The following is a 14,829-nucleotide window of genomic DNA, read 5'->3' as shown; positions in this document are numbered from 1 at the left end:
ATACAATATATCCTTACATGTTATTATATAAAAACATAATAGGGGCTTCCCTGGTGGCGCAGTGGTTGGGAGTCCGCCTGCCGATGCAGGGGACGCGGGTTCGCGCCCCGGTCCGGGAGGATCCCACATGCCGCGGAGCGGCTGGACCCGTGAGCCATGGCCGCTGAGCCTGCGCGTCCGGAGCCTGTGCTCCGCAACGGGAGACGCCCGCGTACCGCAAAAAAAAAAAAAAAAAAAAAAAAAAAAAAAAAAAAAAAAGAATAAAAACATAATAGTTTGTACCTCTTAATCCCCTCCCCCTATCTTGCCCCTCCCTCCTTCCCCCCTCCCCACTGGTAAGCACTAGCTTGCTCTCTATATCTGTGAGTCTGCTTCTTTTTTGTTATATTCACTAGTTTTTGTAGTTTTTAGATTACACATGGAAGTGATATCATACAGTCTGTCTGACTTGTTTCACTTAGCATAATGCCCTCCAAGTCCATCCATGTTGCTGCAAGTGGCAAAATTTCATTCTTTTTTATGGCTGAGTCATATTCCGTTGTATGTTACGTGTGTGTGTATCTATCTATGTATCTATGTATCTATATATATATATATCACATCTTCTCTATCCATTCATCTGTTGATGGACACTTAGGCTGCTTCCATATTTTGGCAATTATAAATAATGCTGCTATGAACATTGCGGTGCATGTATCTTTTCAAGTTAGTGTTTTTGTTTTTTTCTGATAGATACCCAGGAGTGGAACTGCTGGGTCATATGGTAGTTTTGAATAGACAGTTTTTAAGCCAGCATTAACTGAGCGCTTACAATGTGTTAGGCATGGTTCTGAGCACTTTGTGTTAACTCGTTTAGTCCTCAAAAGAGCTCCAGAGGTAGGTGGTATGCCCGTTTGAAAGAAAATGAAACTGAGCCCAGCAGTTCACAGCCGAGGAAATGCAAATAATCAATAAACTTATGAAATGAAGGTCAGCTGCCTTAGAGTTCAGGGAACTTAAATACGAACTCCAACAGCATCTTTTTTAAAAAATTAATTTATTTTATTTTTGGCTGCGTTGGGTTTTCGTTGCTGCGCGCGGGCTTTCTCTAGTTGCGGCGAGCGGGGGCTACTCTTCCTTGTGGTGGCTTCTCTTGTTGTGGAGCACGGGCTCTAGGCGCGTGGGCTTCAGTAGTTGTGGTACATGGGCTCAGTGGTCGTCGCTCGCGGGCTCTAGAGCACAGGCTTAGTAGTTGTGGCGCCCAGGCTCAGTTGCTCCGCGGTATGTGGGATCTTCCCGGACCAGGGCTTGAACCCATGTCGCCTGCATTGGCAGGCAGATTCTTAACCACTGTGCCACCAGGGAAGGCCCTCCAACAGAATCTTATTTTCCATCCATCAGTGGGCAGACTTGGCAAAATGTCGGTAACCCTCACATGTGGAGGTGGGAACCAGCACTCACGTGCCCTGCTGGTGGGAGCATGAACTGCTTCAAACTTTTGGGAAAACAGTCTGGCAGAATTTTTTTTTTTAATGACGTTGTAGATTTTTAAATTATTAATATTTTGCCGTATTTTCTGCAGAGCTTTCTTTAAAAACAAAAAAAGCTTTACAGACACTATCAAAACTCTCTTGACTCTTGCGGACTTACCTGGCTGTCCAGTGGTTAAGACTCCGCCCTTCCATTGCAGGGGGCGCACCACATACCACACGGTGTGGCCACGAAAAAAAAAAGCTCTCTTGACCTGGTTGGAAGGCGCATAGATTTGTTCTTACCCTGTATAGAAATTTTTGCACTATTTTTTATATTATATATTGCAATAACATTTTTTTGTTTTTTTGGGCAGAATTTATTTTTATATTTGATGTACACATCCTTTGACCCTATTCCTCATAAATGAAGACTCCAGAATATAAGGCTATATATACTGCAGATGTGCATCCCAGCATTGACAGGCAAAAAACTAGAAACCATCTGAATATTCATCAGGAGGAAAATGGTTGGGTAAATTCATAGGCAGTACTTTCACAGTAGGGAATATTATGCAGCAACTACATAAAATGAGTCAGATCTCTATGTGTCGATTTGTGATGCCCACAAAATATTTCTAAGTGAAAAAAGGAATTTACTCATAATTTGTATAATAGTGATATATTTTTCTATTTTCTATTCATTTATATTTCTGTATATTTTTAAGAAACATCGCAATATGTGTATTTTTTGAATATGACTGTAGGAGAATGGAGTCGTGATTCTCAATCGGGCAATTTTGCCCTCCAGGGGACATATGGTAATGACTGAAGACGTTTTTGGTTGTCACCACTGGGGAGCGCTAATGGCACAGACGCTGAACATCCTGCAATGCACACGGGAAAGCACCTCCCCCCACAACACCTTGAAAGTAATTTTCCAGCCCCAAATGTCAATAGCACTAAACTTGAGAAACCCGAGCAGAGAAAAAGGAAGAAAAAGGATAAACATGAAACTGTCAACAATCAACTTTTTCCTTAAACATATATGTTGTTTGACTTATTACAATGAGCGTTTATTTTGACCACTATAGGAATTTTCCTATAAAAGTAAAAAATAATACTCAATAAAAGTTTATTATTTTGGCAAAGACAATGGAGTAGGAAGGAGTGGGAGGCCGTTCCCCAAGCCAATCTGTTTCTCAAGGAGACATTTGAGGGCAGGGTTGTAAGCGGAGGGTGATGAGAGCTCGAGGAAGCCAGGGGCGGGACCTGTGGGGATGCCCTGGAGCCTGGTCCCGACTTTGGAGCTCACCAGCTTAGACTGAATAATCTTAGGGCTTTTGTGAGCTAAACAAAGACCTGCAAAAAACATCCTATGATTAGGCAAGCCTACTGTGAGAGGGAGAAACAAGCCTCAACTCTATTTCCATTTTATAGCCTGGAATAAACTATCTTATGGTCAGGCAGGAGGGAACCATAACACATCAGAACAGAATTTCTCCCTGGTCCGCTGAGAGTTGGGTTAGCAGGTGTTTCTTGGCAAACAGTGCTCAATTATGATGGGAAAATTAAACAGCATTCTCTGTTGCAGTCCTCATCAGTCTTTAACATGCTAGTGTCTTCATCTCCAAAAGGGTGGTTATCAAATGCAGAACTTTCCTATCTTGACCAAGTCCTTTTTACCGAGAGCATATCCGGAGACCAGGAGTCCATGGGAGTATACTAATCTCCCATGGGAATACTAATCTAGTCTAATCTAATTTTGGGAAATACTATGGGAAATACTAATCTAGTCTAATCATAATTTTACTGATGAGGAAATGGTGGCCAAAACAAAAAGTGACTTGCTGAGTTGGCTGGTGGGGTTCCATCCCAGAACACCTATTTTCCAGACCAATGCTTTTTTCTCCCTCCAGCATTAAACATCTAACCATAAGTACACATCAACTATAGATTCTTGGGGAACATTCCTAGGACTTAAGGGAATTTTTTCCCAATTTAATTTGGAAGGGGTGCAGTGGAGGTAAGGAAGAAGGGATTAACAGCAGAAGCCATTAAAAGCAAAACACACCTTTATAGAGGATCAAGACATCTTTGGCCTTAGAGATGATTTTTTTTTTCTTGATAGAGGGTCACCCACGAAGACCAGCTGTGCTCACGTGAAGAAATGCTCCATCAGGTCCTTTTGAAAATATAACCCCCACGGGACAGGTGGGAACACCTGGGACTTCAACCCTCCCCAATTTACCTCAAATTGACCTCATTGGGCCAGGAGAAGCCCTACAAAACTGATTCTGTATATTCTCTCCAAAAAATAAATTTACTAAAATTTACTTGATCCTATTATATGCCGGGTCTCTGCAAGGCAGCGAGAATTCAAAGGTGAATAGTGCATAATTCCTGCTCTGAAGGGGTTTTCTATCCGGTAGGGAAACCGATACTGCATGCAGCCAGACTGTGACAGGGCTATACTGACAATGGGAACTAGGGCCTAGGAGCCCATGGCAGGCAGTGTTTACAAAGCCCACCCTAAGAAACTTGCACATCTTAGCTTGTGGGCAATGGGGGAGCTACGGAAGATGTTTTCAGTTTTAAACGCCGAACTCCCGTCCCAGTACGTTCTGGGACTCCATTCTTCATTATCAACTCCGCTTCCTGCTTCCCCTCCCTTAACCTCTACTGAGTTAACAGCCTCCCAGTAGCCACCCCTTCACCCCACATCACCAAGGTATTTGGTCCTGGGAGGGGCCCACAATCTGGCCCTACCTTCCTCCCCCTCCCCAGCCTCGCCTCAGGCCTGGACCTCATCACCTCAAAACCACTGTAACAGGAAACTGATGCTTGGACTGCGGGCAGGTCCTGCCCAAGTTCTTGTAGGCTGGGCCACAAGTTTGCAGTGGCTCACACACTGCCAAGAGAACCAGCATCACAATTAGCATGCATCACAACTAACACAGAGTCCACTCGTAAATCTGGACAGTTTGGTGTGCAGCAAGTATCCTGACAGGCACTGGCTTCACGTCTTCCATCAGCTGCCTCCATGCTGCCTGAGAACCACTATCATGCAAGAAGCACAGGAACTCCAGTGTGGTTGACCCGTTCCACGGACGAGGATCCTGAGGCCCACAGACGCAAAACGAGTTGCACCTAATCCCAGCGTTAGTAAACGGCAGGGTCGCCAGAAGCCTACAATTGAGACCCTGACCGCCTCCACGCCTGCCCGGCTGCACGGCGGACGCAACGAAGCAGAGCTACGCATGCGCAGCCTTTCCCGCGGCCCCGCCCCCCGGCCGAGTCAGGTGAGTGGGGCGGGCTCCAGGCCGGGAGGAAGCGGAAGGTGGTCACGGAGGGGAAAGAAGCCCTCCCCCGGAAGTGCCTTCTGCCTGCGGAGCCTGCTCCCGGAAGTGCTGGTGTTCGTAGCTGGCGTGATGGCTTCAAGGTTACTCCGCGGAGCTGGAGCGCTGGCCGCGCAGGCCCTGAGGGCCCGCGGTCCCAGTGGAGTCTCCGTGGTGCGCTCTATGGCGTCTGGAGGTACTTGGCCTGCCGGGAGCGCCGGGGACCCGTGCCGTTGCCCTCCCGGGGTGGTGTTAAGGCAGCAAGGAGCGGGGGGTTGAGGCCGTTCAGCTCCTCCGGGCCCCAGTGACCGCCACAACGGACCCGAGAACCTCAGACTCCGCGGGCGTCTCCCGTTGTTCTCGGCCGCCGCTGCTGCTGACCACCATACTGACCCTTCTGCGAAAAAATCCTAAACGGAGACGTCGGCTGACCTTGGTGGGCAGGGGTTGCATCCGGGACGTGGGGGGGCTAAGCCGCCCTTCAGGCCCGCGCCCGCCTCAAGGTCGATGCACTCCACTAGGACTCTGGTTGACCTGGTTTTAGAAAAAATGTGCCGAAAAATGGGCTTCCATGGTCGAAGGAAGAAAGGATCACCCCGTGTACCACTTTTGGGTATCGTGACTCTGGTCCTTAGGGGTCAGTGGGTATGGGTAACCTCTAGGAGCCTGTGGACCCACTAAAAGTATGCAGAGATGTCCATATGTGCATTTTCCTTGATCATTTCAGGCGACATCATAATTCACGTATTTTCCTTTAGGTGGTGTTCCTACTGATGATGAGCAGGCCACTGGTCTGGAGAGGGAGGTCATGCTGGCTGCACGCAAGGGACTGGTGAGGAGAACCTTGTGTCTTCTCGGGAGCTCATGGCCTTGGATGGAGTCAGAGCGGCCTCCTCTCTGGGAGCCTTCCATCCAGGAAACCTGGCTTGTGGGAACAGTACTGCTATCCCCTAGAGGGTAGGGGTCATTTGGCATAATGGGTCCTTCATTTGTTTTTCAGGACCCGTACAATATACTTGCCCCAAAGGCAGCCGCAGGTACCAAGGAAGACCCTAATTTAGTCCCTTCCATCAGCAATAAGCGGATAGTGGGCTGCATCTGTAAGTACCTCACCACTGTTTTCTTATCCATTTGTTTAATATTTGTTTAATATACAGGATGTCTATCAGCTGCTTCACATCTGTTGTTGTGTGTGAGTGTAGGTGTATAAAGAAGATGTGTGTGTAAATAAGTTGTTCTAAGGGTCTTGGCCCTCAGGCCTCTCTGCCCGAGTAGGTCATCCTTAATGGTAAAGAGGCCTGGAACATCAATAATACTGCCTCATTGGAGAGGCAGCGTGAAGGAGTATTCATCTACAAAATATTTATTGTACTTTCTCTTTGCCACACACCATGTTAGGCACTAGGGGTACATACCAGGATGGACCCAGCTTTGGGGTTCTACATAGGCAGGGAACTGTGAGAACCTGTGGTGACTCTGATAAGAGATCAGCTTACTCACAGGTAAACTTGGCTTCAGTTTCTTCATCTGAAAAATGGGGAGAGAGCTTGAACTGATAAGGTGTCAGCCATAACTCTGTGTCTCAGAGGTGTCTGAGGAAGAGAGGTTAACGTTGAAAAAGTCCCCTCTTCTAGGCTGGATGGCCTTCAGCCACCTTTTTTCTTTCAGGTGAAGAAGACAACAGTGCTGTCATCTGGTTCTGGCTGCATAAGGGCGAGGCCCAGCGATGCCCTAGCTGTGGAACCCATTACAAGCTGGTGCCCCACCAGCTGGCCCACTGAGCCCCTGCACTAACTCACTCAAAATGTGATGTAAAGTTTCTTCTTTCCAGTAAAGACTAGCCATTACATTGGCTTCTCCTTCCATAGTTGGCTGGTCTTATTTCTTTCCTGTGTTTTTTGGGAAGGAATGGATGATTATGTTGGGAATAGCTATCTGTTAATACTAGCTTGCCATCCACTTGCTTTTGAACACCGAGATTGCCAGTTCCCTAATGCAGTGGTAGCTACCACCTGGCATGGGGAAAATGGGCTGTGGAGTCAGGCCGACTGGACTTGTAATACTGGCTCCATCATCTAGCTTTGTCACTGGGGGCCTGCTCTCTGAGGGTGGGTTACATCTTAATATAAATAAATAAATAAATACCTTGTGAGGTGTTAGGAATAATATATATAAAAAGAGCCTGGCAGATAGTAGGTCCTCACATTGTTGTAAAGACAGAGTGGCCTTGTGGGGAGAGTTTTGGCTTTGAAGTCTTAAGGGACCCAGGTTCAAAGCATAGTTCATGGGGATGCCATCAGCAAAATCTAGAATATGGGACAATTCCAGAAACCAGCAGCCAGTTTCTGCAAGTAAATTGCAAGCAGAAAAAAAACAGGTATGAGTACTTATCAAGTGAAACATGAGGAAGATACCAACCAAGAGCAGTGCGTGGACCTTGTTTGGATCTTGATGTGAGAAAATCAACTGTAAAGAAAAATATCAAATACGGATATTTGGTATTTAGGGACTTATTAAATTTTAGACATGTTAAGGGAATTAGTTTTTTTTTTTTTATGCTTTAGTAATATATACTGAGGTACTTAGGGGTGAAATATGTCTGAGATTAACTTTAAAACAGAAGAAGAAAGAGAGTAGTTTGGGATATGACTGATCCATTGTAGCCAGGTACAAGAGGGGTTGTTGTGGGCTTCCCTGGTGGTGCAGTGGTTGGGAGTCTGCCTGCCGATGCAGGGGACACGGGTTCGTGCCCCGGGCCGGGAAGATCCCATATGCCACAGAGCGGCTGGGCCCGTGAGCCATGGCCGCTGAGCCTGCACGCCCTGAGCCTGTGCTCCGCAATGGGAGAGGCCACAACAGTGAGAGGCCCGCGTACCGCAAAAAAAAAAAAAAAAAAAAAAGAGGGGTTGTCGTTTTTCTACTTGTGTGTATGTTTGAACTTTATCATAATAATAAACCAAAAAAAAAAAAAAGTTGAGAGAAACAAAAGCCCGATTCAGTCCCTTTATACCTGTGACACCTTGGACAATTAATTTCTCAAAAGCTGTTTTATCTGTAAAATGGAAATAGTACATATTTTGTTTTCGGATTTGCCATAGAGGTGGCTTTGGTTACTATTGCCACAAAATTGATGCAAACTAGATCTGTAAGTTGAATTGATAATGGGAGAGAAAAGCCCTTTCCTTCATCTTTTTTTCTTAATTTAAATTTATTTATTTACTTTTGGCTGCATTGGGTCTTCGTTACTGTGCATGGGCTTTCTCTAGTTGTGGCGAGCGGGGGCTACTCTGTTGCGGTGCGTGGGCTTCTCACTATGGTGACTTCTCTTGTAGAACATGGGCTCTAGGTGCGCAGGCTCAGTAGTGTGGCTCGCGGTCTCTAGAGTGCAGGCTCAGTAGTGGCGCACGGGCTTAGTTGCTCCGCGGCATGTGGGATCTTCCTGGACCAGGGCTCAAACCTATGTCCCCTGTATTGGCAGGTGGATTTTCAACCACTGTGCCACCAGGGAAGCCTCTTGCCTTCATCTTGCCTTACCTCCTCTTAAAGGTACAAAGCTACTGCATCCTTTCCTGGCTGTCATCTCATTTCCAGGAAATGTCCAAGCATTTATCTGCCATTCAGGGCCATTCTCTGGGAAGGGGACACCTAAATAGCCACCTACCACTCCCACCTTAAATGCTGTTATAAACAAGAGTTTCCCAGTCAGGAAGACTGGTTTAGTGCTACCTTCAAGCCCTCTTGTCTGGCCCATCTCCTACATCCTCTTTCCTTTTTCACCGTCTCCCTTTCCAGTCAAAACTCTGCTTAGAGTGGACTTTTTGACTCTTCATATCATTATTTATTCTGTCTGCTTCCTCCCTCATCTCCAAGCCCACCTTGCACCTTTATTATTTTTTAACTTTTAAAATGGAAATATATTACAATATTATGTTTCAGTTGTACTACATTATGAAATGATCACCATGATAAGTCTAGTAACCATCTGTCCCCATACAAAGTTATTAAACTATTATTGACTATATTCTTTATGCTATAAATTACATCCCCATGGCTTATTTTACAACTGGAGGTTTGTACCTCTTAATTCCCTTCACCTATTTTGCTCCTACCCGCCTCCCCTGTTCTCTGTTTCTGTGAGTCTATTTTCATTTTGTTTTTTAGATTCCACATGTAAGTGAGATCTTACAGTTTTTGTCTTTCTCTGTTTGACCTATTTCACTGAGCATAATACCCTCTAGGTCCACCGATGTTGTCACGAATGGCAATATTTCATTCTTTTTTATGGTGGAGTAATATTCCATTGCATATATGTATATATTCATCTATTGTTGGACACTTAGGTTGCTTGTATATCTTAGCTATTATAAATAATGCTGAAATGAACATTGGTATGCACATATCTTTTTGAATTTTTTTCTTTGGGTAAATACCCAGAAGTGAAATTGCTGGATCATACGGCAGTTCTATTTTTAATTTTTTGAGAAAATTCCATAGTGGCTGCACCAATATACATTCTCACCAATAGTGCACAAGGGTTTCCTTTTCTCCACATCCTTGCCAAATTAGTTATTGCCTTTTTGCTGATAGCCATTCTGATAGGTGTGAGATGTTATCTCATTGTGGTTTTGATTTGCACTTCCCTGGTGATTAGTGATGTTGAGCATCTTTTCATGAGTCTGTTGGCCATCTACATGTGTTTGGGAAAATATCTATTCAGGTCCTCTGCCCATTTTTTAATTAAGTTGTTTGTTTTTTTGATGTTGAGTTGTATGAGTTCTTCATCTATTTTGGATATTAACCCTTATTGGATATATTATTTGTAAATATCTTCTCCCATTCAGTAGGCAGACTTTTTGTTTTTTGATACAAATCTGTTTCATTGACGTATGTGTCTGTTTTTGTGCCAGTGCCATACTGTATTGATTGCTGTAGCTTTGAAGTATAGATTAAAATCAGGGAGTATGACACATCCACCTTCGTTCTTCTTTCTCAAGATTGCTTTGGCTATCAGGGTCTTTTGTAGTTCCATACAAACTCTGATTTCTTCTAGTTCTGTGAAAAATGCCACTGGTATTTTGATAGGGATTTCATTGAATCTGTAGATTGCCTTAGATACCCCCTTGCTTTTCTCTTTTAAAAATTTTAACCAGTTTTCCCCTAAGAAAGAAAAATGTCCATATATTTCCAGACTGTGGTGGCAGAATAATGGTCCCCCAAAGATGTCCATGTCCTAATCCCAGAACCTGTGAATATGTTAGGTCGAACAGTAAAAGGTTGTTAAGATTGCAGACAGAATTAAGGTTGCTAATCAGCTGACCTTAAAATAGGGAGAGTAACCTGGATTATCCAGGTGGGCCCAGTAATCACAAGGGCGGCAGAAGAATGAGAGTCAGGAGGATGTGACTGTGGAAGAATCGTCAGAGGGATGCAATGTTACTGGTTTAAAGATGGAAAAAGGGGATCACAGGCTAAGGAATGCAGTTAACCTCTAGAAGCTGGGAAAAGCAAGGAAATGATTCTCCCCCAGTCTCCACAAAGAAACACAGCCCTGCTGCCACATTGATTTCAGTGCAGTGAGACCCATGACAGACTTCTATAGAACTGTAATGCTTTAATGGCATCAATAGATCAGTGAATTCAAGTCCTGTCTCCTGGGTTAGTGGGTCTCAAATTTCGCTGCACATTAGAATCACCTGGGTATATTTTTGTTCCCCATACCCCGCTCACACCCGGACCACTGAAGCAGAGTCTCTGGGGGTGAGACCCAGGCATTATTACTTTATAAAGTTCCCCAAGTGCTTTCAACATGCCGCCAAGGCAGAGAACCTCTACCTCAGGCTAACCACAAAAGCACAAAAGCATGAAGAGCTCTTTTTCTTGCCTGTTGGTAACTGGGAGCCCTAGGGGCAAAGAGGAAATGTAACACCCTAAACTAGGAGCGCCAGACCTTTGCCTGTGGGTAGAAATGGGCTCCATCCAGCCATTTAGCAGCTCAGAAATTGGATCCTGTCTCTCCTCACTAGGCAAGAATACAGGTATCTCTCTAATGGTATTTATTAAACAACCTGAAAGTACAAAGATCTTTTTTTCTGGAACCACTTGAGTAAGTTGCTATCTGATGCCCCATCACAGGTTAGTGTGCATTTCCTACAAAGACATTCTCTCCTATACCTGCAATGTGACTATCAAAATCAGGAAATTACAGCTTGTACATTTCTACCATTTAATCCTCAGACCCTGTTCAAGTTTTGCTAAATGTTCCAATAACGTCCTTTATAGCAAAGAATCCAGTTCCTGTTACCTTTAGTTGTTATGTCCCTTTAGCCTTCTCCATTCTGGAACAGTTCTTCAGTCTTTCCTTGATTCCTGTGACACTGACAGCTTTGAAAATTATACCAAGAACTTAGGTTTGTCTGATGTTTCCTCATGATTGGATTCAGGTTATGCATCTTGGGCAGGAGTAACACAGAGGTGATGCTGGACGCTTCTCAGTGGGCACATGACGTCGATTTGTCCAGTTGCTGATGAGGTGTTCACTTTGGTCACTTGCTTAATGTCTGCCAGGTTTCTTCACTGTATAGTTGCTCCTCAAATATTATTATTATTTTAAATTTAATTTTAGTTTTTTGGCCATGCTATGTGACTTGCGGGATCTTAATTCCCTGACCAGGGATTGAACCCTTGCCCTCAGCAGTGAAAGCGCAGGACCACCAGGGAATTCCCACCCCTTAATTTTTTTTTTTAATTTTTATTTATTTATTTATTTTTGTCTGTTTGGGTCTTCGGTGCTGCGCACAGGCTTTCTCTAGTTGTGGTCAGTGGGGGCTACTCTTTGTTGCGGTGTGTGGGCTTCTGGTTGCGGTGGCTTCTCTTGTTGGGAGCACGGGCTCTAGGCGTGAGGGCTCAGTAGCTATGGCACATGGGCTTAGTTGCTTTGCGGCATGTGGGGTCTCCCTGGACCAGGGCTCGAGCCCATGTCCCCTGCATTGGCAGGCGGATTCTTAACCACTGCGCCATCAGGGAAGTCCCCACCACCCCTTAATTATTAATAAGTATCTTACAGGGCAATACTTTGAGATATCAATACCCTGTACCTCATCGAACTTTCAATTTATTAATTTATATCAGTATAGACTTATGCTTTCACATTGTATTCAATGAATTATAATTCATAACTGTCATTATTTTTTGATGTTTAATTTGTTCCAAATTTGACCAGTGGAAGCTTCTTCAAGCGGGCTCCTGTGGCCTTTTGACATGCCCCTATCATTCTCGTAGCACTTCTTTTATTCTCTGGCACAAAATGTTGCAGGCTGTTAAACCCGTGAGGTAGGTGCTATTATTATCACCCCCATATTAGAGATGCGGGAACCTAGGAACAGCTCCAGATTACACAGCTAGTTAGTTGTGGTGGCAGGATTGTGAATCCAGACCATTTAGCTCAAGCCTGAGCTTTTCCCCTCTAAGTTTTTATTTTGAAATAATTTTAGACCTATAGAAAAGTTGCAAAAATAGTATAGAGTTCCTGTTTACCTTTCACCAGTTTCTGCTAACATTAACCTATGACATTAACACATAGTACAGTGACTGAAACCAGGAAATTCACATTGATACAGTACTATTAACTGATTTTGCCGGCTTTTTCAGTAAGGTCCTTTTCTGATCAGAATCTCATGTTGCATTTCACTGTCATACCTCCTTGGTCTCCTCAAACCTGTGACAGTTCCTCAGTCTTTGTCTTTATAATCTGTCACTTTTGAACAAGATCGCTGGTCCACTGATTTATAGAATGCCCTCAGTTTGGGTTCGCCTGCTGTTTGCTCCTGGTTAGGTGGAGGTTATCCAACAATACACAGGTAACATTGCCGTCTCTTAATGCATCACGTCAAGATAGTGATTACCGGGGATGTAAACTTTGATCATTTGGTTAAGGTGATACCTACTAGGTTTCTCCACTGTAAGGTTACTATTTTTCCTTTTTTAATTAGTAAGTACTTCATGGGGAGATACTTTGAGACAGCGCACATGTCCTTATTTTTTGCTTACTAGTTTTTGCATCCATTTTTGCCTGCAGCAATGATAACTGTGATGTTTGCCTAACAGTGATTTTCTGTTATTCCTTCTACATTCATTAATTGGAATTCTACAAGTAAGAACTGTCCCTTCTCCCCCATGATTGATCTCAGACTGGACTCATGACTATTTTATTCTATGACTTATAATCCAGTATAATACAAATATAACCCAGTATAATACAAATATAATCCAGTATAATACAAATATAATCCAGCATAATACAAATATAATCCAGTATAGTACAAATATATCCAGTATAATACAAATCTGACCACTGGGTGCTCCTGCCAGTTGTTTCCCGAGTCCTTCAGAGAGGCCATCTTCTTTTTTGAGCACTTCCTTCCTTTACAGTACCACAGGATATTCTAGGCTAGGCTCATTTTATACTTTCTCTGCCCCAGGTCTGCAATTTCTCCAAGGACCTCTGGTTCCTTTTATTGAAGAATTGTATTTAGAAACCAAGATCTGGATACTATCTGTGCTTATTGCCACTGGGGTGTCATTGTCTCTAGGCCCTCTGAGCAGACAGTGCTAAGAAATATACATACACATATTCTAACCCATTTACTTCAGTATCTTTCTGTATGTATGATAAAAGCCGTGAGCTCATACTACCCCCAATCCCCATCCAACACCACAGGGTTCATTCTAGCCTTATCACCGTCTCATCTGTAGCTTTTTTCCAACAGTGAGAAACCCAGCAGGGCTAGAGCTCTGTAACCACACCATCCCTGCAGGAGAGGGAGTAGGGAGACTGTTGCTCGGCCTTAAAGGATGGGATTTTGACAGACATTAGGGAAAGTCATTCCCAGCAGACAGAAGACCATGAGTAGAGGCTGGCAGGCAAATCAGGGCATGACAATGCCTAAGCCTAACACAGGGAAGGAACAAGACTCCAAAGGGCCACAATTAAACGCAACAATGCATAGCTCATGAGGGCAATTTCACCAGCAGTTTTGCATCAATTCAGTTTTATTTCACCAAGCAGTGGAGAACCGCCTGACATTTTGGATTAGGAAGTGGCAGAGCCAAGGCTATCTGGGCTTTAGATCCAAGGGCAAATGGATTGGGTGGGGAGGATGGAGCTGTGGTCATGAGCTAGGGTGGTGGCGGTGGCTACTGTGGAAAAGAAACCAGGTGGGAAAGGCGCTACAGAACCAACAGAACCTGGCAACTGACAGAACGTGGGGAAGGTAAAAGGGAGAAGGCAAAGTGACAAGGCTCTAAGCCTGTGTGCTTGGGAGAAAGTGGTACCATAAACAGAACCCCAAACAAAGGTCTCTCTGTAAATTCTGTTTCCCCTTGGGGACAGGCACGCTGTGACCACAAAGCCTCACAAAATGTTCTCTGAAGACAGGCCTGACTCAGTGACGTCTCCTCTCCTGCCTGATCTCTTGAGTTCCGGGCCCTCCCTCAGCCCCACCAAGTCCATCGCCTTCAACACACAGCTATAATAACCATGCGCCCCTGACTGACTGCCCGTCACTCAGGACACAGCTAAAAACCCTCCCGAGGCCCCCTGCATGCTGGCCCCAACTTACCCCTCTGGTTTACCTCACATTATAGCCAGAGGCCACTCACGCTGCCCTGCGCCTTAGCCCCGCTTGGGCCCATGTCCTTTTTTCTAGCCCCACTGGTCCCAGGCGTCTCCTTGAACTCTTACCTCTCCCAGGAACACCCCCTCTTTACCTGGCTAACCCCTCCTACACCCATGCAAGTCTGCCTGCCCCACCTGCTGGCTTAGATGCCCCTCCTCTTGACCCCCAGCTCTGTACTGAAATGCCCTGTGTATCTTTCTCCCCTGATCTGTGTTTTTAGGGGCAAAGATATGTCTTGTTTACTGCGGGCTCCAAACACAAGGCACCTCCTGGGCATACTGTAGGTGTTCTTGATGTAAGTACTTGATGAGGAAGGAGAGGGTAGACACTCTCCACTCACTTCTCACTGCTCCCTCTCCGTCCACTGCC

The 14,829-nt window shown here is 44.8% G+C and overlaps 1 protein-coding gene across 1 annotated transcript; it reads left to right on the top strand.

Moving 5' to 3' along the window:
- The first annotated feature begins 4,825 nt into the window (after window positions 1-4,825).
- Window positions 4,826-6,649, top strand: COX5B (cytochrome c oxidase subunit 5B). The gene is made up of 4 exons (XM_060027314.1): window positions 4,826-4,982; window positions 5,545-5,618; window positions 5,787-5,886; window positions 6,455-6,649. The coding sequence occupies exons 1-4, from the start codon at window positions 4,880-4,882 to the stop codon at window positions 6,565-6,567; spliced, it is 390 nt and encodes a 129-aa protein (XP_059883297.1). The 5' UTR covers window positions 4,826-4,879; the 3' UTR covers window positions 6,568-6,649.
- The last annotated feature ends 8,180 nt before the right edge of the window (window positions 6,650-14,829 follow it).

The sequence above is a fragment of the Delphinus delphis genome, chromosome 12 (assembly GCF_949987515.2).
Source record: "Delphinus delphis chromosome 12, mDelDel1.2, whole genome shotgun sequence".
NCBI classification, from domain to species: Eukaryota; Metazoa; Chordata; class Mammalia; order Artiodactyla; family Delphinidae; genus Delphinus; species Delphinus delphis.
This window is presented reverse-complemented; position numbering and strand designations above follow the sequence as displayed.